The sequence below is a fragment of the Ambystoma mexicanum genome, chromosome 12 (genome assembly GCF_040938575.1).
Source record: "Ambystoma mexicanum isolate Mex_15411 chromosome 12, UKY_AmexF1_1, whole genome shotgun sequence".
Taxonomy (NCBI): domain Eukaryota; kingdom Metazoa; phylum Chordata; class Amphibia; order Caudata; family Ambystomatidae; genus Ambystoma; species Ambystoma mexicanum.
The window spans coordinates 849,812,692-849,837,081 of NC_090936.1; the positions used below are offsets into that span (position 1 = coordinate 849,812,692).

The 24,390-nt window shown below is 45.6% G+C and overlaps 1 protein-coding gene across 1 annotated transcript in view; it reads right to left on the reverse strand.

Annotated features, from left to right (window-relative positions):
• The window catches only part of OTOGL (otogelin like), a 1,792,821-nt gene that overhangs the window by 841,605 nt on the left and 926,826 nt on the right, over positions 1–24,390 (reverse strand). Inside the window, exon 25 of the mRNA XM_069629328.1 lies at positions 22,116–22,254. Within this exon, the coding sequence (XP_069485429.1) occupies positions 22,116–22,254 (139 nt within the window). The remainder of the gene's footprint in view (positions 1–22,115; positions 22,255–24,390) is intronic.

The following is a 24,390-nucleotide window of genomic DNA, read 5'->3' on the forward strand; positions in this document are numbered from 1 at the left end:
CCTAAGGTGAGAGCGTTAACCTGTGGGGGTCTACAGGAGAGGAGAAGAGGAAAGAGATAGGGACACCCCAATAACCCCAGTTCATTAACCCCGTATTTTCTATCTGCAGACATCTTACTCTGCACGTCAGGCATACAGGGCACAGAGGTCCAGCCCAAAGAGCCAACCGGGTGCGGCACATCACCTTTGAAGATACGGTAGTCGCCCAGTCAAGACCGGCGCCTCTGCGAGAATCAGGTGAGCGTTACAGAACGCAAAGCCCACCGCAAAACTCTCGCCCAGGCGCTATGGAAACCTCGGATACTGACCACCTAGCCCGGTTACTTGGGGAACTAAGGGCAGAAGTGCATGCAGCTCATCAGGAAACGAACGCTCTAAGAAGGGAACTAATTATTTCCAAGGAGAGAACAGATGATCTTGCTAGACAATTGCTACAGTCACAAGCCGGACAGACCCCGCTACCCGCATCAGGGGCAAATCTTCCTTCAACATCCTCTATGAATCCAGTGCAGATCAACCTACCTGGGAATGTACCTCTGGCTCCGCCCGAACGATTTTCTGGTGACCCAAAGAGGTTTGCAGTATTTATCAATCAGTGCCGGTTGCACTTCTTATGCCGGCCAGCAGCCTTTCCAACTGATCAAGCTAAAGTAGCTTTTGTACTTTCGTACCTTAGTGGCAATGCGGCAGACTGGTCGATCCCTCTAGTTAATCAAGATGATCCGGTTCTCCATGATTTTCAAGCCTTTCAGCTTAGTATGGAAAAACTGTTCGCAAGACATGCACAGGGGCAGGCCTTGGACAATGAGCTTCTTTCGTTGCGACATGGTAATCAAGACCTTTTGGCTTATATTGCATCTTTCAATAGACTAATAGTGGAAACTCAATGGCCTGAGGACAAAAGGATTACGCTGTTTTATAGAGATCTACGTGGAGAGCTCAAAGACGTTTTAGCCCAAGTAGTGAATCCCCCACAAGACTGTTTGGATTATATAGACTTGGTCGTTCAAATAGATCACAGACTGCAGAACAGGAAGGCCGATCGTTCCAAGTTTGATGCCCGAGTATTTTCCAAACCGCCAACTCCTTCCAAAGGAGTAGACTCCGGGGAACCCATGCAAATAGGGGGTCTGAAAGGTCCTCTAACACAAAAGGAGCGGGAAAGGAGAAAACAGTTGCAATTATGCCTATATTGCGTAAACTCAGGGCACTTTCTTCGAGACTGTCCGGTGAAACCTGCCAAGAAGGCAGTAGGAGCTGCAGTTACCACAGTTACAAACTCTGAGCAGGGAAACGACCTCGCCCGACAAGAATAGAGGTCCTCTTGCCGAGCGTGAAAACCAGTTCCGTGACCTCGCATTTCGTGATACCTATGGTCCTCATTAGCCCTGATAATCCAGATCGATTACATGCAATTGAAGCTTACGTCGACAGCGGTGCCATCGGCAATTATGTGGATCATGAAATGGTTTTGAGGATGAATCTAACTCTTTGTCCCAAGGCTGTAAAGGACGTCATTACTACGGTGGATGGTACGGAGATAGCCTCCGGGCCAGTAACGCATACCACTCAAGAGGTGACGCTAGTAAGTCAAGATGGACACCATGAGAAGATCGTGTTCGATGTGATCAAGGCCCCTCAGTTCCAGATTATTCTAGGAATACCTTGGTTAGAGAAACACAATCCTCTGATCGATTGGCGAGCAAGAACGGTCCAGTTTCCAGAATGTGTCTCTACTTGTCACCCTCCACCTGGTGTTGCACTGGCAGCAATTTCTTCAGAGACTCCCCAGTTACCTCCCGAATACCTAGAATACCAAGATGTTTTCCGGAAGGAGCAGGCTAACTCTCTACCTCCTCATAGGTCTTATGACTGCCAGATAGACCTGATACCTGGATCTACTCCTCCTTGTAGTAGAATTTATGCCCTCACCGAGCCTGAGAACCTTCACCTTCGACAATACCTGGATCAATACCTGGCAAATGGGTTTATTCGTCCTTCCAAGTCCCCTGCCTCTTCAGCTTTGTTCTTCATTCCAAAAAAGGAAGGAGACCTTAGAACTTGTATCGATTATCGCTCCCTGAACCAGATCACCGTTAAGAATAGATATCCGTTACCTTTGATCCCTGAACTCCTGGACCAAGTCAGAAAAGCATGCATATATACAAAGCTGGATCTTAGAGGAGCTTACCACCTGGTACGAGTAAAAGAGGGCGATGAATGGAAGACGGCCTTCCGCACCAAGTATGGGCTATTTGAATATCAGGTCATGCCCTTCGGACTTTGCAATGCCCCGGCCGCCTTTCAATATTTTATGAACGATGTCCTCAGAGAGCTCATAGATGTGTGTGTTGTTGTTTACATCGACGACATTCTCGTTTATTCTTCATCGGAATCTGAACATCGGAAACACGTGAAAATGGTCCTCGAAAGATTGCGTCAACACAAACTTTTCGCTAAATTGGAAAAATGTGTTTTCAACGTGACTGAAGTTGAATTCTTGGGATTCATATTATCGCCTGGCGGAGTGCGTATGGATTCAAAGAAGGTCGATGCAGTTCTCAAATGGCCATCACCATCTTCCGTAAAAGGTGTGCAAAGCATGTTAGGCTTCGCTAACTTTTACCGCAGGTTTATCCCCGAGTTCTCTCGAATAGTCCAGCCCATCACTGCCTTGTTAAAGAAAAACAAACGTTTTGAATGGTCTACCGAGGCGGAACAAGCTTTCCAGGATTTGAAGACTAAATTTATCTCTGCACTAATCTTAAAACACCCTCGCCCCGAACTCCCCTACATCGTGGAAACTGATGCTTCAAGCCTTGCCATGGGGGCAGTTCTATCACAAAAGGACCCGGTAACCAATCAGTTGCATCCCGTGGCATTTTGGTCCCGCAAATTCTCGCCTCCTGAAGTCAATTACACGATTACTGACAAGGAACTTCTGGCTATCAAGTCTGCCTTTAAGGCTTGGCGGCATTATCTGCTGGGGGCCCGACACACCGTTACTGTGATTACGGATCACCGACACCTGCAATATTTGAAAACCGCAAAAGCCCAATCCTCTAGACAACTCCGTTGGGCATTATTCTTTGCCGAGTTTGACTTCATAATTACCTATCGACCTGGTACAAAAAACGGTAAAGCCGATGCCCTTTCTCGGATGGGAGTGGAAGAACACTTGATCAACCCTAAACCTGTACCAATCATTCCCGAACAAAGAATTCTGGGTGTAATCGCCACAGAATCCATAGAGGAAGTTAAGGATAAAGCCAGGCAACTTGTAACTCCAGCAGACATACAGAATTGGCATCTGCAGGGAAAGGACTTTGCAGTAAAGGACAACTTATTGTATTTCCAAGAACGATTATACCTACCCAGCACAGATTTACAGAAAAAAGTAATCTCTTGTTATCACGACTCTTTAATGGAAGGTCATCCCGGTATAGCCAAGACCTCAGAAAAGATCAAGCGCTACTTCTGGTGGCCGTCTTGGAAAAAAGATATCAGAGACTTTATAATGTCCTGTGGAGTATGCGCCCAAAACAAGAGTCAAAAGGAAAGACCAGCAGGCCTCTTACGCCCTATTGACATCCCACCTCGCCCTTGGCATACGCTTTCTATGGACTTCATCACCGATCTACCTCCATGCTCCGGATACAATACGATTCTAGTAATCGTGGACTTATTCTCCAAGATGACGCATTTCATTCCGCTCAAAGGCTTGCCAACAGCAGCAACTCTGGCCCGAGAATTTCTCGAAAACATCGTCCGACTGCACGGTTTTCCTTCGGTTCTAATTTCGGATCGAGGTAGTCAATTTATTTCTCATTTTTGGCGAAGTTGCTGTCGGTCGGCTCAAATTGATGTGAGACTATCGACCAGTCACCACCCTCAGACCGACGGACAAACCGAGAGGACCAATCAAACTCTGGAACAGTATTTACGCTGCATGCTGCAACAAACTGAAAAAACTTGGAAAGATATCCTTTGGATAGCCGAGTATGCCTACAATAACTCTGTCCATTCGGGAACTGGGAAAACCCCGTTTTTTCTTTTGTACGGCAGTCACCCTCGAACCTCGGAGTTGGATCCCCTCCAAGATCTTGAAACACCAGCAGTAGACTACCTGCATTCTACAATCACCCAAGCCTTTAAGGAAGCTGTTTCTCACCTTCAAAGGGCTAAAGAACAATACAAGAAAGGAGCAGATCAACATCGGAAGGAAGCCCCTCACTATCAAGTAGGGGATCAAGTCTGGTTATCCACCAAATATCTATCTCTAAAAGGGCCACGCACATTCAACCCAAGATACCTTGGTCCCTATTCCATCACTACCATAGTAAACCCAGTAGCGGTCAAGTTGGACTTGCCCCCGCACATGAAGATACATCCGGTCTTCCACGTCTCTCTATTAAAACCCGTGCAACCTCAAACCCGACTAACCAAATCTCCAAAACCTATCCTAGTTGATGGAGAACTTGAGTTTGAAGTCAAAAGCATTCTGGACTCCAAGATCTCCAAATCTAAACTATTCTACCTAATTGACTGGAAAGGCTACGGCCCCCAAGAGAGATCCTGGGAACCTGCTGAATATGTCCATGCTCCTCGCCTAATCAAAAGATTTCACCGAACATTTCCTGACAAGCCAAAACCCCCGGAGAAGCCCGGTTTGGGAGGGGCCTTGAGGGGGGGTACTGTCATGATCTCTGCTTCCAAAAGGTCAGGGTTTTCCCAACTCCCTTGGAAGCAGATCCATAAACCAGGTTCCGAGTGCCAACCAGTCCCAATGGGGACCTTTTGGACCCAGTCCTGGCGCCAGTGGCACCAGGCTCATAAATATGCCCAGTCCCAGCGCTGGAAGCGCCGGGCTCATAATGCTTGGGTGGACTTACCTGCAGCAGACCATGCTGCTTACTTGCCTGCCAGTTGAGCCTCTGATCCTCTTCTGTTTGGAACTACTTTTCCTGTTGGGTGGGGCTGGAGCCACTCCCTAGATGCAGAACACTGGAACTCTTCTGGAAGGCAGGAACTCTTTTCTTACCAGGAACTCTTTTCTTACTTAGGCGTGGCTGTGGAAGGAGACACCTAAGCACTACAGGAGGCTATTTAAACCACACCCGGTGGATGAATCTTGCTTTGCGTTATTCTGCATCCTCTGCAGCAGAACGCTCATCGTGTCTTCTGCATCTGATCCTGGGCCTAAGGAAAAAGGCTTACCATCCTGAATCCAGTCTTCAGCAACACCTATAAAGACAAGAAAGAACAGGTTAGCATTCCGGCATCTGAAAGGCAAAGGCTTACCTACTCTTCGTGCGCTCCGGAGGTCTTCACACTGTATTCCGGCATCTGAAAGACAAAAGCTTACCAACTCTTCGCACGCTCCGGAGGCCGTCGGCGCTGCATCCCGCATCTGAAAGACAAAACAAGGTGCGTTTAAAGACATTGGGGAACTTTAATACTCACGTGCCATTACTCCTTTCCACATCTAACCCAGTGGGTATCCTGGCACCCTGCAGCCGCTCCGAACTTGTACCTGCAAAATAAAAAGACAGTTAGAGCGCATTGTGAAGCTGGCAACAAGCGCTTACTTACATGCTTCCAGGCGCTTCTATTCATCACACGGGCTCCATCTTCAAGGCACTTCAGCCCGTCATCCGCCATCGCCGGAACCCTGCAAAACAAGAGACATCATTATTAAAGACTTTAAAGACATTTGAGTTACTCGAAACTTACCGTTCGTGCAGTAAACGACAGACAGCAGTCCTCTGAAGTCAAGAGGCCTGCGCTACCTATCCGGTGAAGAAACTGGTTACAGCACCCTGCCCCGAGGCAGATGGAGAGCTCGGCATTCACTTACCTAAGGTGAGAGCGTTAACCTGTGGGGGTCTACAGGAGAGGAGAAGAGGAAAGAGATAGGGACACCCCAATAACCCCAGTTCATTAACCCCGTATTTTCTATCTGCAGACATCTTACTCTGCACGTCAGGCATACAGGGCACAGAGGTCCAGCCCAAAGAGCCAACCGGGTGCGGCACATCACCTTTGAAGATACGGTAGTCGCCCAGTCAAGACCGGCGCCTCTGCGAGAATCAGGTGAGCGTTACACCTTGCAATCAGTGCGTCTTTTGAAGGCTGAAACTCGGTGAGTTGACATTGCGGTCGAGGTTTCTAAATTCAAGTGAAATTCAAAGTCGTGTGCCAGATGCAGCATGCAAGCGTGTAGAAAAAGGAACTGAAGCATGGGGCGAAGTGACATGGTATATATACAATGCCTGACTACACGTCCGGAGCCGACGATCGAGAGCCCAGCAAGATGGATTGGCATTTGACGGCCGATTCGAGGTCCACTACGCCCCCTGTCCAAAATGTTTCTAAGCAGCAGAGCTGTATGAGGATATTCTATCAAGATGAGGAATCTGCGGCAGAAAAGCAATCAGTTGAATGGAAGTTGATGTGGACGATCTAGTATTCACCATGGCCGCCTGGTCCACCAGCCCCTAAGGCATAGGATGAGTGGAGAGGTAAACTGGATCTCCCCTTGCCAGCCTATATTTTATTGCGAATCATGAATTAATAGGGGCGGGGGGTAATAAGGTCTTTGACACAAGGCAGCGATGGGATCAGCAATGGCTATATTGAAAGGCATAGCCCTTTCTGTAGGGGCTCCCTCATCCAGAATGTTAGTCAGATCATATCCTGGCAGAGGTCTGGCTGGAGCACTCTAACTTAGGGCATCCACTACCCTGTTTACTGTGTAGCGATATTTGGCACTTGCACGGCCATAGGCTGGGCTTGTTAAGTCTCTCAATCAGGAGAACTTTACCTCTAGAGCCTGTGATATGTGTGCTCAAAATCAAATGGCTCTTGGTCATTATCATCACCGGAAATTGTTGCCAGGGTGCTGAAAAACTCAGTTTGAGACTGGGGCACTGTAATGAATCCTACAGATCCCTCATTGAACTGCTACCCAAAGTCTCCTCCCAGGAGGCCAGGGAAAGACAGGCGCTTTGTGATCCTTTAAAAGGTGTATGATGTATCTGAACCAAAGGTCTATGGCTCTGAATACAAATATCTTTAAACCTGAACAGACATTAATACCAGAAAGAACATGTAAAGTACTTCAGGATAAATATCTTCCCTACTTCCAAAGGTATAATGGAAAGGAATCAAGAAATGTTGCTGTCAGTAAATTGTCTTCCTCTATAACAGCAAATTGTAATGTTTCATCTTTGAATAACTGTAAGGGAAATAAAGCTATCATTAAAACCCAGAAGTTACTAAAAATAATTAATTGTGTTGTTGGAGACTAAAGGTCCTGTACTACCGTAAGTACTGGGACGGGGAAGAGGACTGAAGAGTTATGCTGTGGTAGTAGTCAGGCAATTATGGCTAAAAGTCCACACTGGAAGGAACCTTAGCGTCAAAAAAGCCCCACTCAGGTGCAGACAATTGGAAGGAGATGGAATTGTGACTGCGTGCAGCAGTAGCAGAGGCAGAACGAAGAAGGCACAGTGTTGTCAATCCAGGCAGAAGTGGGAGAACTGAAGGGATGTCGGAACTCTGATACAGCAGATTTCACCTACTTTTTCTGTGAAAGTCCTGTTTCCCACAAACTCAGAGGTGCAGAGGCTGCACAGCTGAAGGCATGCAGGAAGGCTGCCTTTCCCTACGTGAGCATAATTGTAGAGGTTAACTTGCAAGGAGCGTGTAGGAGACCAAGGCGAGGAGCTGTGTCAAATCTGTGGGTCTCAGAAGCAATAGGGACTCCTTAATCGAGTGGCTGGACCAGAGACACCTTCATGAGAAAGGGTGTGGGTTCCAAGTGAAGCCAGCAGCAGTAGAAGTTATGCAACCATGGAACAAGAATCACAGAAGCCGGTGAGTCAAACCTGGCATTCAGTATCCATCTTAATAGTCATTTGCATATAAGCAGAAGTGAGCTGAAGTTGTCAGTTGAGTTTTTAACAAAGGGAAAATTGAAATGTAGCACTCGTGTGTGAGCAGGTATCTTCTCTTTCACTTGCATGAAGAGCAAACTCTACGAAAGGTCATAGTTAAATCTTTAAACCTTGTAAAACCTAAGTGGTCTAGTGTGCCTAATTTAGCTTTTCCAGGAAAAAGTGAACTCTGAATCTGTATTCACATGAACAACAATTGCTCATAAAGAAATGTCATGTCTTTAAACATTGTATCTGCAGTTGGAGCGAGAGCACGCATTGCCCAAGCCAAGAGTATGCCCTCATTAAGACTGAAAGCTGCCTTTCTCAAAGCCAGAAAACAATCTAAGCACTACTGTGAGCCCAATATAAGTTCAACCTTGCCTAAAATACAAATGTGCAAGCAGTACCTGAAGCCAAAAGAGTCGTGCCAAGGCTTTTGGGTAATTGTTTTGGCTAACAATTGGCTAACAATTGGCAGAGAGGTGAATGCAAAGCTAGGGAAGGAAAACGTGCTGCTCATAAATATTATTTGAAGTTGGCACAACCTATATTGCCAAAGACTGTAAGAAAAAGAGAAAAGTGGGACCTAAACGTTAACTTAGTCTGTTGTTGTGGCAGACAGACAAGAGAGGCAAAGAGGCTGCCCCTTATAAAGAGAGAAATTCAGAGGAAGGGTGCTTTGCCTATTTGAATGTGCTGAAGAACCTTAAAGTGAATCTTGTCAGAATGAAAACCTGTTTTGAGTTACAAAGTCCTGAAGCTGTGGTCATATATCTGATTGTCAATAGATGAACAAGTTGCTTCTTACCTGGGAGTCTATCAAAGATAAGGAATACATCGGAGGACACAATCCCTTTGAACAACAAGTTACTTCTTACCTGGTAACGTTCTTTCGATGGGATGTTCCTCCGAAGTATTCCTTATCTTTGTTAGTTCCTTATCTTTGATAGATCATCTTCCAGCTTGCTGGCCTCTGAATTTTTTTTCAGTAGAGGGTGCTGCGTGTCGACGTCCCTCGAGCCGATGTCCCTCAACAGCCTCCGTATCGGCGCCAACGTCATCACGCGTATAAATAGACTCACGCAGCGTCCGTTGCTCAGTTCCATTTTGACTTTAACAGTTGTTTTACATGAATTGGTTATTGACCTTGAAGGAGCGTAAGATTCAACCACAAGGGAAGTATTACTGCGGGGATGGATGGGAGGGGCGATAAGGAATACGTCGGAGGAACATCCCATCGAAAGAACGTTACCAGGTAAGAAGTAACTTGTTGTTCAAAGGGATTGTGTCCTCCGATGTATTCCTTATCTTTGATAGACTCCCATAGCAGTGGTGTGTAATTGGAGGTGGGAGTAAAACACCATGTTTCCTTTTAGGAATTAATAGAATGTAATACGGCTTTGCCAAACCTAGTCTCTTGACTAGAGGAGGAATCCAGGTTGTAAAATCTTGTGAAGGTATGTGCGGACGACCATGTGGCAGCCACACACATGTCTCGAACCGGAACCCCTCTTTGGATGGCCGAGGAGGCTGCGATACCCCTGGTTGAATGAGCCCTAAGATTTTGAGGAGGCTCTTTCCCTGCTAGTTTGTAACATTCCAGAATGGCCAAAATAATCCATCTGGAAATTGTTTGTTTTGTTATCAGTAGTCCCAATTTGTGTCTTGAGTAACCTTTGAACAGTTGGTCTGCTTGCCTAATCCTAGCAAGTCTGCTGATGTAAAAGCTTAAAGCCTGCCTTGGGTCCAGCCTATGTAGCCTTTCTTCCTCTTTCCCCGGATGAGGAGGCGGATACAATGAAGGTAAGGTACTTTTCTGAGTGATGTGGAATTCAGAAACCACCTTTGGGAGGAAATTAGGCTTCACTTGTAGGAAAACTTTGTCTTTATGAAAAATTGTATGAGGGGGTTTACAAGATAGAGCTTGTGAATCGCTCACCCTTCTAGCAGATGTTAAAGCCACTAATAAGACAGTTTTAAGGGTGAGAAATCTTAGCGAACAAGAGTGGAGTGGTTCGAATGGAGTACCCATCAGGAAATTTAAGACTAAATTTAAGTCCCATAAAGGAACCTGAAACGGTCTTGGAGGGTAAACATTAGTTAATCCCTTTAGAAATTGTATTACTAAGGGTAATTTGAAATACAATGGTTCCTCTGCAGTGCACTTGAAGATCGATAGCGCTGCGAGATAGCCCTTGATAGTGCCAACTTGAAGGCGTGAATTTGCCAAGTAGAGTAGAAAGGATAACACCGTTGGTGTACCACATGAAAAGGGGTCAATATTCTCTTCTCTACACCAGCTGCTAAATTTGTTCCAACGGCAGCGGTATAAAGACTTTGTTGCTGGCCTTCTGGCCAAAAGCAACACCTCCATGACATCATCAGGGAGGTCCCAATCCTTGTATCTCAACCTTTCAGAAGCCAGTCGTGACGGTTGAGGGTTCTGATGTCTGGATGGAGAACCTGACCTGCCTTCTGTGAGAGAAGATTCTCCTTGAGTGGAAGACGAATCAGAGGGCAGATGGACATGTCCAGAAGGTCCGGGTACCACGTTCACCTGGCCCAGTCTGGGGTAATTAGGATCATGGTCCTCCAGAATCTTCTCAACCTCCTGATCATTTGAGGAATGACAGGGACTGGTGGAAAAGCGTACAGGAGTGGAAACTCCCAGTCCACTACGAACGCGTCCCCTAGAGCTCCTCTTGGGGGAAATTCCCTTGAACAAAACAGATTGCACTTCCTGTTGGTACTGGTGGCGAACAGATCCACTTGAGGGATTCCCCAAAGGGCAAAGATCTCCTGAAAGACTTCCTGAGCTAGTTCCCACTCGTGGGAGACTGTGCCCTGTCTGCTCAGAGTGTCTGCCGTCAAGTTCTTCTCTCCGGTTAGGTGAACTGCCGTTAGAGAGATTCCTTCTTGAATTGCCCAAAACCAGAGCTGCATTGCCTCTCTGCACAGTGGCAGTGATCCTACGCCTCCTTTTTTGTTGCGGTAGTGCATGGCCACTGTGCTGTCTGTCATTATCAGGACATTTTTCCCCTGTACAGATGTGTCATGTCACGTGGGAGACCGGAGGCTGCCGCTCCCTTTTCCTCCTGGTGAGTCTACCCACGCGTTCGCGTCTGGGGACTCGCCAGGGGAGGAGCGTTGGGTGTTGGGCCCGGCGGCCTACGGCGCATGCGCGGGAGACCTCTGTCGCGGTTCCGAGCATGCGCCGTGGACTGGGCTCGCCTCCTTGGAAGGGGTTGCCTTCCAGGCCTCGTTGTGGGTTCGCCGGTGCCCGGAGACGAAGCGGCTTGCGTTTCAAGCCTCTCGGGCGCCGGCTACCCATAAAAGAGGCCACAAATCGATGCAAGCCGCGTCTCAACGCGGTTTGCTTTGCTTCGCTTTGTTTGTTCCTGTGCTCCTGTACTTACCTGGGTCCTGCCCTGGGCCTGCCTGTTTACCCTTACCTGGGTCCTGCTCTGGGCCTGCCTGTTTACCCTTACTTGGGTCCTGTCCTGGGCCTGTCTGCTTACCCTACCAGGGTCCTGCCCGAGCCTGCTAGTTTACCCCTTCCAGGGTCCTGCCCTGTGCCTGCCTGTTTACCCTACCTGGGCCCTGTCCTGGGCCAGCCAACTACTACCTTAGGACCTGCCTTGGGCCTGCCTGCTACTCTTACCTGGGTCCTGTCTTGGGCCTGCCAGCTCACTCCTGCCATTATCCCGTCCTGAACCTGCCTATCACTTACCTGGACCCTACCAAGCTACTCTTCCAGGTCAACTCAGGGTCCACCTACTCTGCTCCTTTAAGGGCCAGACGGTTAGTTATATCTGGTCTCCCTCATTCCTGTCTGCCTGCTACTGTCGGACCATCAGCATCTGCCAAGATCTTTTCTTTCTGCGGTATAGACCTGTCTTGCCGCGTCAGACATTTTGACTACAACTGCAGTTCTTGAGCCTTCGGAGTATTGTCATCGGACTTCGTCATACCAGCAATCTACACCAAAACTTTGGCCTCACCAGTCTGTGCTTGCACAGTCCCACTGTCACAGTTATCAGAAGAGTGCCTTTGTGACATTGGGAGTCGGTCCATCCTCCACCCATTTCAAATCGTGGGTGGTGGAGAGGCTGGTTCTTCGTGCCACTTGTTCATCTTTTCACGAACTCCAGACTGGCGACCTCTGCGAGATCGACCTCCAAGACATCAGGTACGCGGCCCTCTCGGGCTTCCCAACTTGACAAGATGGCAGAAAAGCTTTCAGCGCTAGTCTGATTGCTCTCAGCTCTAACAGGTTGATATGCAGTCTGGACTCCGATGGAGACCAACGACCGCTGATGGTCAAGTCATTGGTATGGGCTCCCCACCCCATGAGTGAGGCATCTGTGACTACTGTTATCTCCGGCCATGGTTGCCAAAACAGTTTTCCCTTCAAGATGTTTTTCTGGCAGGCCCACCACTGAAGGTCTCGAGCCACCTTGTCCGGAACCTGAAGGAGGTCTGTCATTCTCCCTGAGAACTGCGACCACTGAGTTCTCAGTGCCCACTGAAGAGATCTCATTCTCAGGCGAGCCTCTGGCACAAGGAAGATGCAGGATGCCATGAGGCCTAGCAACCTCAAAAAGTCAAAGGCTGGGAGACGTTGGGCATTTTGAAACTTTGTGACCATCTGCAGAATATCTTGAGCCCTCACCTCTGGTTGCGAGGCTTTTCCCATGGAAGTGTCCAGGACCGCTCCATTGAACTGGAGTCTCTGTGATGGTATCATCTGTGACTTCTTTCAATTGAGGGAGAAGCCCAGTTTGTGAAGGAAGTGGCAGACATAATCTAGCTGAATCTGAGCTTCTTCCGGAGATACAGCTCTGATCAGCCAATCGTCCAGGTAGGGCTAGACGTGAATCCCTTCCCTCCTTAGACTTGCAGCCACTATCGACATTAGCTTGGTGAAGACCCTCGGGCGGAGGTCAGCCCAAATGGCAGAACTCGAAATTGATAATGAGAGCCGCCAATTGCGAACCTCAGGTATTTCCTGTGTTTGAGATGGATTGGCACATAGAAATAAGCATCCTGGAGGTCCAGAGATACCAGCCAGTCCTGGAGCTGGAGGGTCTGAAGGATCTGAGAGAGAGTTACCATCTTGAACTTGTCCTTCCTGAGGAACGTGTTCAATTCTCGTAAGTCCAAAATAGGTCTCAGTCCTCCGTCTTTCTTCGGGAGTACCAGCCCTTGTTCCTCTCCGCTACAGGTACCGGTTCTATGGCACCTTTCACTAGCAGGTCTACAATTTCCTGCTAGAGGAGTGGATCTGGAACTTTCAGAGAGCTGTTCCCCGGTGGATGACTCTGAGGGATGCGTAGAAAAGGCAGGCAGTAACCTTGGGCAACTGTCTCCAATGCCCAAGCATCTGACGTAATAGCCTGCCATTCCGTCAGATGTTGAGTTAACCTGCCCCCTACTGGTGTCTTGTGAGGAGAGTCCTCAGAGCGGTTTGGAGGCAGCTGATGCAGATGCAGAGAGTAAAGAGGCACCTGCTGCTGCTGCGGCTTTTGTATTTTTACCCCATCCACCTCGGGTGAATTTTTTCTGGCCCCTTTGAACTGGCTGTCCTCTGCCTCTTCCGAATGCGGAATAGAAGCGAAAGGACTTACCTCTCCAAGAGGTTCCTGAGGGGCGATATGGTGTCTGACAGATTGCAGCTCCCAGAGCTTTTGCTGCTGCCTTTGATGTTTGTAGTTTTTCTAAACTGTCATCCGCCTTCTTACCAAACAAAGAAGAGCCGTCAAAGGGCATATTGAAAAGTCTGCTTTGCACATCTGGAGCAAAACCAGACTTTCGCAACCAAACAAATCTCTGGGTTGTTGTACTTGCCGCCATGGCCCTGCTGATGCTGTCAGCAGAATCAATGCCAGTTTGAAGGGATTCGCACATAGCATCTTTACCATCCTTGATGATGCGTAGGAACGCTTCCCTTTCTTCTCCCTCCGGGAGGCAGTCAGCTGCTGATGAAGCACACGCGGACGTGGACGTTAAAGGCTTCGAAGCCATCGAAAAAGGCATCGAGAAAGGTGGCAGAGGCCTCGATGAACTCGAGAGTTTCGGAATTGTACTCGAGGTTGTCAATGACATTCTCGATATCGAGGCTCTGGGTATGGCCACTGGCTGTGAGGTGGCCGTGAGTTTGTCCTTTCTCGGCGTCGACGTCGATGTCGAAGACGGCGTCGACTCGACTGACCTGTGCATCGAAGAACCCTTCGATAATGGCGTCGAAGACGCTGATCTATGCGTCGAAGGGATCTTCGACGACGGCGTCGAAGACGCGACTTTGCCTTTACTCGAGGGTTCATGACGCTCTCGAGTGGCTTCTTTCGCCGGGTGCTGCGACTCACGGCGTTTTGATTTTTCGGGTCTTTCACCCAGGGTATCACCCTCAGCAGTCTCCGAGGGGGTCGAGGTCTTTTTCCCGAAGACGCTCAGCATCTTTTTCTTGAATTCCTCCCACTCAGCCTGAGAGCTATGTTTTGTGGGGAAGGAGACCCTTTTTGGGGAAACGGAAGAAGAAGAAAATGAGGAAGGGGATCTTCGACGTCTCTTTTTTGAATGCTTAGATCTCGAAGAGTGATGGGAACTGCTTCGAGACCTAGAACGAGAATGTCTTTTGTGATGGCGAGGAGACGAATGTCTCGACTCCGCCGAGAAAACTTTCGAAGAAGTTTTAACTGCCTTACCACTCTCGAGCTTCCCCTTGCGCTCCTTCAAGGCTTTTGCCGTCATGGACATGCAGTCCTCGCACTCCGAACAATGGTGCTCGATTCCCAGGCACCACACACAGATCCTGTGAGGATCCGTCAGCGACATTTTCTTTCCACAGTCTTGACATTTTTTGAAGCCGGACCATGGAGTCGTCGCTTCGGGTGGGGAAACCATCCAATATGAGTCGGTATTCACAAGGAATAATGAAGTATATCTGACTGAAGAACTGAGCAACGATATTCCGAGGCCCCACGAAGCGCGGAAAAACGGAACTGAGCAACGGACACTGCGTGAGTCTATTTATACGTGTGATGACGTCGGCGCCGATACGGAGACTGTCGAGGGACATCAGCTCGAGGGATGTCGACACGCAGCGCCCTCTACTGAAAATGTTTTCCGAGGCCAGCAAGCTGGGAGATGATCTATCAAAGATAAGGAACTAACAAAGATAAGGAATACGTCGGAGGACACAATCCCATTCGAAGAAAGATTCAGTAGCACAAGTGAAGTGGAATACTATGAGGCAGAGGAGAATGACCTCATGGTAAACTGCAGTAGAAGTGAAGTTGTTGAACTGGAAGCAGCAGCATTGTGAAGTCATCCTGATAAAGATATTTATTGTGAATCATAACCTTTTGGATAGAGACATAACAACATTTAACCAAGATTTGTGTTCCACTAACATTTCTAGAGGTGGTATTTCTTTTGAACTGTGGCAAGTCTTCTTGAATGACTGGAAGTGATGGCAAAGTATCATGTTTGGGAATAACATTGATACTATTTTGAAGAAGTGTAAAGTCTGTATTTCGTCAAGAAGAAAAGCTTGGCTATTGGTGGAACTTTGGTTAACAAAACTTTACCTTGACATTGAAACAGCAAGAACTGCATTGAAACTGTATCACCTACATGGAATTCATTGTTTCTTTTTGTTGAACATTGGAGCTGAATTGACCTTGAATCATGGTGAAGGGAGTTCACCCAAGTTACTAAGAGCTTATCAAGAAACTGTGAATATTACTGTTCATGTTAATTGAATTGCCATATATTTTCTTTGAATATTTGATGTTTAAGTGTGAGAGCCAGCCATCCTGTGTTAGAGTGTTTCCTCTTAGTTTTGTTAGGCAGGGAAATCATCATCAGTAGGGATAGTAAGGCATTTAATATCATTTACAATTTAATATAAATTGCATGTTTTGACCAATCATCAAAAGTTGCCTGCCTCGCATTGCTGACATGGTCTCCTTGGAGCTGGGGTCTCCAGGCACTACTGGAGCCGCTGGAGCTTGCTGCTTCGAGGTGTCAACTGTATCTGCAGCTGCTTTTTTAAACATGACGAGCATCTGCTCTTTAAAGGCCTCTGACTCATCCCTAGATGAAAGGCACCGAATCTGACTTCCTGGGTTCTTCAGAAGAACCAGATTCGTGCCTGCATCAATGACGCTGCTTCTTTTCATGGGAGGAGGAGGGTGATGATTGGCTGCATGAATGTGAGCGCTTCTTGTTTTTTTTAAGGTGCCTATCCTCCCTTTCAGGAGTGGGTCCCTCCGTGTCGAACTCCTACAACCGAGCGGTCAAGCGGTCCAAGATTTAGAAAGAGGCCAACCTACCATGAGTTTCGCAGCTCTCTCCAGCAGCGACTTCGGGTTAATTTTCATGCATGAACCGTAGTCCTCAGTGACGTGACCAACACTGAGGCATTACATTCAGACACTTTGTGAGTCCATAATGGACATCTTATAACTACAGTCCTTGCATTTTTTGAAGCCTAACACCTTGGGAGTTGACATTCTGCCAAAACTCGTCAAACAAGACAAAAAATTAGTTGGCCGAAAGATAATTCCCTGAGAGAGAGAAGGTTGTTCTGATTAGCAGCGTGCTGAGCACACAGAAAAAAGGAACTAAGGTATACTAAGCTCCTTCATTTCGAACAGTTTTCCGAGCAGCTGACGATGGAAGGGATATCTATCTGATGAGGAATCTGTGGGAGAAAAGCAATCCATTCAAGTGGTGGTTCCTTTAAAAAGTAGCCCCTTTCTTAGGAAGAATAAGGGACCAGCATGATTTCATCCTGCTTCGTCCAGGAGTGCTTCACTAAGTATGGGGTTGTTTCTTTGAGCAAACGCTAAATCAAGGAGGAGACCAACTTCTTCATTTTCTACTGGTGACTTATCTTTCTTGTATATATCTGCTTCTCCAAATATTCAAGAACCTCTATCAGTATTTTGTTGGATCTGTACCTCCGGGGGACCTGGGAACAAGGCTTTCTCTAGTATCCCTTGAGCAATTTTCCCCCTCCTTCACTGTGTATGGATTATTCCTGTGATTATGTAGGACTTTAACATCACCCCGGTAATCGGGATCTATGATTCCTGCCATTACATTTAGCCCATATATCCAGGCTAGCCCTGACTTCGAGGCTAACCTTATGTATTTTTCTTTACGTGTAGCTAACGCAGTGGGGATTAAGTGTCTTTCGCCAGATGGTATTACTATTTCACAGGTACTTTAGAGGTCAAAGCCAATGGACTCAGCTGTTGCTACCATCAGGCTTTCAGCCATGCGGTCTAGCATTGTAATCTGGTCATCTCACTGCTTATTTTATTAAACAATAGGGTTGAGCACCTAGCTTTGCCTATCCTAAGGGTGTTCCCTACCTAACAAACTAACTAAGGTGCTCGTCAGTTGTCAGTGAGAGTCCAATTCATAAACAGTCCACTGCCCCAACTAAGCTATTCAGGCCCTATCACTATTATAACAACATAAGTCAGGAGAATAAGTCCCTTCTCCTGTAGGTTAGTTCTTCACCAAAGGCAGTTCTGTAAGCGATTCTCAAATAGTTCTTGGTAACCATTTTTTATTAAGTCCCACAATTCTGACACTGGGTTCTTCAGGCTCTCGCCCTTGACTGTTATTTGATTTTTCTTTCTTTCTCTCTGATTGGATGACTTTCCCTGCATTTTATTACTTTTTTCTTGTCTTTCTAAATTCTTAATATTTGTATCACAGTCTGCGGGCTTACTTTGGGTTATGTCTTTCTTTCCTACTTCATTCCAGTCTTCAGGGTTTCTCTGTTCACCCTGTTGCTGTTTTTTTAATATCTCAAAACATTCACCCCTTCTTCCCTGTAAGCAAGAGTTCCCACAACACTTGTTATCTTGGAATAGTACTTTATTTGTACTGAGATGAGTATGAGTATTCCAATAATGAATTTCCTCGTCTTCACTCACTTTCAATGTTATCTGTACTGGGATGAGTATGAGGGTTCCAGTAAAGATTCTCTTTCTTTTCATTCACTTTGAATATTTTATCCGAACTGAAATGAGTATTTTTGGAGGTTTATTACTGGTGTGTTTAGGGCGTTCCTTATAAGGTCGGGAGACCTTGTCTGCAAAGGGGGGAGTCCCTGCCAGTGAGGTCCTGCTTGCCTGTATCCTATGGAGGGTATTGCGTAGCAGGTTCACCACCCTGGCCTCACAGGGAAAGGCTCCCCCCTGGAGAGAAGTGGCAGATTCCTGCAATTCATCACACCTCCTAAACTTGGGACCATTAACATATCTTTGCTGGGATATGCAGATGATCTAGTCTTAATGGGCTATACTCCAAAAGGACTTCAAGCCCAATTAAATTCTCGGGGCTCTTATACTGCTTCCAATGGCCTTAAAATCAACATAGATAAAACAGAAATCCTGGCCTTCGCTCCCGACTGTACCAAATCTAAATCTTATACTCGGCATCGGAACACCTTAAAGCTTGAAAAGGTTTCTAACTATAAATACTTAGGTATCACAGAAGATGTCAAACTTTCATGGACAGCGCTGATGGAGTCGGTTTGTTCGAAGACCACTCAACAACTTGGTGCTCTCCAAAATGGTTCACACAAACACGGTAGACATACCATAATCACATTTCTTAAGGTCTATCGAGCCAAAATACGTCCTAGTATTACATACGGGGTGGAAATATGGAAAGACAAGCAGAGACATGACCGTGGCCTATTAAAAAGAAAATGCCTGAGATCCTAACTTAATCTCCCCTCTTCGACTTCCGTGTAATATATCTTTCTTGAATTTTGGGGTCTATAGTTTAGAGTCTCTACTTATCAAGCAACTGATATTGCTACACTGGAAATGTCGCAATACAATCCCTGAAACCCTATTGTCAACATTGGAACTGGCCTCTGACCACCTGACTCCATTCCTAGGCAATTCTTGTATTAACCATATAAATAAAACTACGGCATGGTGGACAACTTAACTAACAAGTGAGGTACCTAGTTTCACCTATGCTCGCTACAATAAGTTAGTTGAAATGACTATGGCAGCCGATGATCACGAGTGAGCATTCATCAATTTAGCATGCAATAGCAACAGTGGTCCTTGCATTAAATATATACAGCTTCACACTAATCTACCTGACTACTAATTCTCTCTCAAAACAACATTTTATTTAGCAGCATCATTAGAGGTAGTAGTTGCTTAGCTTAAAATTCCATGCCAAGATAGACTTTGCAGACTTTGTGGAGATGACACCATTGAGTCGATTTAACATGTGCTGGTTGAATGTATAAGTCTTGATTTTATTTGCACTTTAGTACTTGGGGAATACACTAATCTCTCTTGTCTAACCCGAAGTTATTCTGGGAGCGTTACATGCATGGAAACGACTTTAATCTGATTTACTACTTAACAAAATTCTATGACAAAGTGATAGAGATCTTAGATTAATGGTTTTATTCATATTTTCTTTTTCTTTCATTATCTTTCTTTATACGTTATCATTAAACTCTGTTGAAGAATTGTATATACTTGTTTTGATGTTTCTCAAATGTGTATATAAAGTCGTATTATTTGCTAAAATTTACAATAATTAAAACAAAACAAATAATATAAGAAAAAAAATAGGTCATTGTTTTATGTGCCTAGAGGACTTATATGCTGGATCCCTGGGCCACCCCGCCTCTACCCAGAACCTGGCCAGAGTATTGTCACCTGCGATATTGGAAACACAACCCAATTGTCACAACACTCTAGGACATATCCGCTTCCTCCCTTTTGTAAGCCCATGGTCCACCAAACATGACTGACATGCAACTATGCTATCACAAATCACTCTTCCCGAGCTGCATCCATCCCACCCTTTGTTTGTAGCATCCAATTCTTGCTTTCCCATCCCCTTAGCGTCCACCCCCTCATTTTCTTTCTTCCAGCAGACTAAGGTCTACAAAACCCTGGCGGGGACTAATCCCTGGTGGGGCAAGGTATGCCCTTTACACAGCCAAGCCTAGGCACCCTGAAACTACTACAGAGGTGATTTGGCACTGTGTAAAAGTATAATAACGCACCAGAACATAACATATGTCCACCTGCTGCCTTCCCTTTTAAGTGGTACTGTATCCATGCAGTGGATCAAAGCTCTTTTGTTTGTCAAAGGATCCCCATCCGAATGAGGCAGCACAACGTAGGAAAGATAGCTGTAATCATTATTGCATCTCCAAATGTGAGCAGAGCTGTGCTTGCAGTGTTTCATATAGAGCAGTTGGTGCAGGAGTCTAAGAGGGAAATGCTATGTGAGGGAGGTTCACCTGGCAGAATAATAAGCACAAGACTTGGTCTGCGTTGCCATGCAGTCTGACGTCTCCCGATTCGAAACAGGTGAATTTAACCTCGGATCCCTGCAGCACCATTCCACACGCTACATAAAGTCTCACATATATTTACAAGAGCTACCACATAGGGCAGCCCATCGGCAGGGAACAGAGCCTGATAAAACCCTGGGCATTCTTGGAGTGGTGTGGGTGATAGGAGTTTGACTGGCGGAGGTGATTGAAGGACAGATGCAGAAGTATGAAGGAGGAGTAAAGAGGAGGCTTAGGTAGAGCAGAAGAAGGATGTTGGAGTGAGAAGAAAGAGGAAGCTGAGGTGGAGCAGGAGTAGGACTTTGGAGGGAGAAGGAAAGGGGTGAGAGAACAGAACAGAAAACACTGGGACAGGGTTGATGGAGAAATGTATGTGCAAGAGGAGGTTAAAAGAAATTACCATGGGCAATGGTTAGAGGATACATTAGAGAGAGAAAGTTGGAAGGAAACACCAATAGACAGATGGAGAAGACATTGGGAAGAGGAAGGAGACACCAGGAGGAGTTTGGGGTAGACACTATAGAGAGGAGGAAGTTGAGGAGGAGCATCAGAAAGAGGCTAGGAGAAACACTGAAGAAGAGTTTATAGAGGAACAGAAACAGGCCTGACTGATCAGAGCCTGTAAGGATGATGGTACAAACATGATGCCGAGCATCAAGAAGGTACATACAAATAGACAAGAGGAGAGATGGAAGAGGGGTCCTTATAGGCACAAAACAATATATGAGCATGGCAACGTGTCAAGTAGGAAATGGGGAGGTGGCCAGAGTAAAAGTAAAGCCTCAAGACTCACACAGCCTACTGGCCAGTTGGTGGAAGTTTTGCGGCTGTGTTCACTACTACCAGAACCCAGATCTTTTGTGCAAATGCATGTGGGGCCTGTAGACCTCCGAAAGATAAACTCCAAGAATTGAGGACGAAAATAAGAGACAGCCAATTAAGGAGACAGGCTATAAGTGCCAGGATACTTAAAACTGCCAGAACTGTGAGTGTCCCGAATTGAGATTTGCAACCTAAAAGACGTTAAACTATTAAAAACAAGAAGAAGCCATCCTCTTCTTACCACTGACGTTTCATATTGCACCTCTCTTGATTCGGTCCAATCCAGTAGCTAGGCCTAATAACCTTTTTTAACAATAGCTATATATGTATCACCACCACCACCATGACATATACATCTTGTAAATTAATTTATTTAAAAAAATAGTAAATGTAAAACCTACTACTGATCAACCTCTTGCTAGTAAGGCAACTAAATGGGTAGTTTTAAATAGCACTGTATACATGTTATTCACTTTTACCCACACATTCCACCACAAGCAAGTGACATGTTGGTGAAATGTTGATTAAGAACTGTTCATGGTTGTGCATGTGCCGAAGCTGTAAATAAACTCTTGGGTAAAATGCTCTGTATTTGGTTAATTTAACAATGTGGGTGTGCATTGTACTAATCATAATGCTGAATAATTAGTAATGTGTTGATACTGCCATTCTCATTAGGGAACTGGTAGGTATTCACATGTGCATCTCATTGACATTGTTTGGCGGCTAAGGAATATTAAGATGGGTCGTTTACCACTTCTTTAAAAAAAATTGAAACATTGAGAACTGTGGTAAAAAAAAGTAATATTAAGATTATGCAAATGAGTATGTACCAGTGATCTAGCTATAACAAAACTTACTAAAATATATTGAACATGGAAAACTGTAGGGATAATTGCAAGATAAAACAGCACCAATAACTTAACCATTTCATTCAAGTCAAACAGAGCCAAAATCTACATTATTACAATCTACAATATTATTCCTACCTTCACTAAATAAACTTGGCACTCACTGACGTAATCATATTCCAGCCCATCAAAAGTGTAGTAGTGTCGATCACCATAAACTGTACAAACAGCAGGGCAAGGATAATTGGTGCAATTGAATATCCCTCTACGGCATACGCTGTGAAGATAAACAGATCAACTGGTAATTAATAGTGCTCTTATTTTCAAATGTTTTCAATTTTGGATAAAGTCAGCATCAATGAAGGTATTTAGTAGTCTTATAGGGCACAGTCATCATGAATTCCTTCCTATTCCCCTCGTAGGTAGAATGTTTTGTCGTTCTTCATTTGAGACAAATTATGGAGCAAAGGATCTTTCGAGTGAGAATGCCAATATATGAGCAATACGTACATTTTCCAGTAGAGAATGGTTAGAGGTGGCCAGCCAATTATGACATTTTGAATGCAAGCTTTAACCACAAGTAGAAGCCAGTATTCAAAGAAGCTCTTTTCTGTGTTCGACCTAGGCATGTTCCTCAGCTAACACTGCTGAAGCGGGCGCCGCCTGTGCTTTTTATTCTCTTACAATGGGTGGAAGACGGGGAGTCTGGAATGCGATGCTGGGGCACGAGGAGATGCCTTAAGCCATTTCTAGTTGGCATGCTTGTCCAACAAAGCAAGCTAATCAGCCTGAACTGTGTGTAATTGGGCTTAAAGACTGTGTATACACAATTCTCCCAAAGAGCATGCTAAATCTACTGAGAGCATCTTCCCCAGTTGCTCCACATTTGGGCCCTGGTGCTACCTTAATCGTGAGATAGTATTTGTACATGTATTTATTTATTTGTATAGCGCGTCAAGACCCTCAGGCAACTGAGTGCATCTCTTACATGTTATCGGTTCACAATTACAGAAAAATATGTACAAGCAATAGGCAGTTACATTTACAGTACTAAACACATTACCTTTACAGTATTGTACAATAAGAACACAAGTGTATAAGCAGTGAATATACAGTTCTATCCAAGAAGGGGGTATTTACAATAAAAGTTATATCCCTTCTCAGTTATGTTCCTGGTTCCAGAGCCAGGTTTTAACCGTATTCCGGAAGATCATGAAAGAAGACTCGGCTCTAATAGAGATGGGGAGCGCATTCCAGTTTTTGGCAGCGAGGAAAGGGAAGCTAACTCTGCCCGCCGTTGTTGGCTGAAGCGCGGAATGATGACACAGTGTGTTTGAGCTATTCTACTAGGTTGTGATGAAGTGCGGCGTGAGAAAGTGTCGCAAAGGTATATGGGTGCCTGGTTGTATAAGCACTTAGGTGTTAGAGCAAGTGTTTTAAGTTTGATTCTTTGCTTGATGTTTAGCAAGTTTAAATTCTGTTTAGCAACGAAATATGGTGTTTCCTTGGGCTATTACATGCAGATCTAACTGCATTATTCTTCATGACTTGCATGTTGTTTATATTCTATTTGGAACTTTCTAGGTAGAGCGTATTACAATAGTTGAGCATAGATAATAGGCTCTTGCTACTGATATGCAGTTGGTTGTAGATAGGTATGGGTGACAAGCTGTAATGAGCTTGCATCTGTATGCTGTAGTCGATGCTAGGGCATTGGTTTGTCTCGTGAGAGATAGTGATGAGTCAAGGTAAATACCTAGTGTTTTTACATCATTTGCTACATTGATTGTGTTACCATCGATAATGAAGGTTTTAAAGGCAGAATCTAGTTTAGACAATTTGGATGGGGAGCCAAGTAGGAGTAGTTCATTTTTATCATCGTTTAAACATAAACCATGTTTGGCCATCCATATTTGTATGACACTGTAGATGTAATTCAGTGTTTTGCTGTCTGCAACGTAATCACCAGTGATGGGGATGAGTATCTGGGTGTTGTCCGCATAGTTAGTATACGAGACACCCAGATGGTCAAGTATGTCAAATAGAGGCTTGGTGAATATGTTGTAGAGCATCGGTGACACGCATGATCCTTGTGGGACACCACAGGAGACTGGCGTGGGTAGGACTGAGGCTGATGGAGCAAATGGCTTACCACTTATGAGAAAATTTGACTTTAAACAGTATCCCTCACACACAAAGCTTTAAACAACAAAGCCCCTCAATATTTAGCTGACAGATTCTCCAGAATGAAATCTATTAGGCAAACTAGACTAGCTAATACTAATTGCCTTCATGTACCCCGATTCAAACTCACCACCATAGGCGGAACTAGCTTCCCAGTCAAAGCTGCGCAATTGTGGAACGAGTTACCTGTCACATTGAGAACAGAACAATCCTTTACCAAATTCAGGCA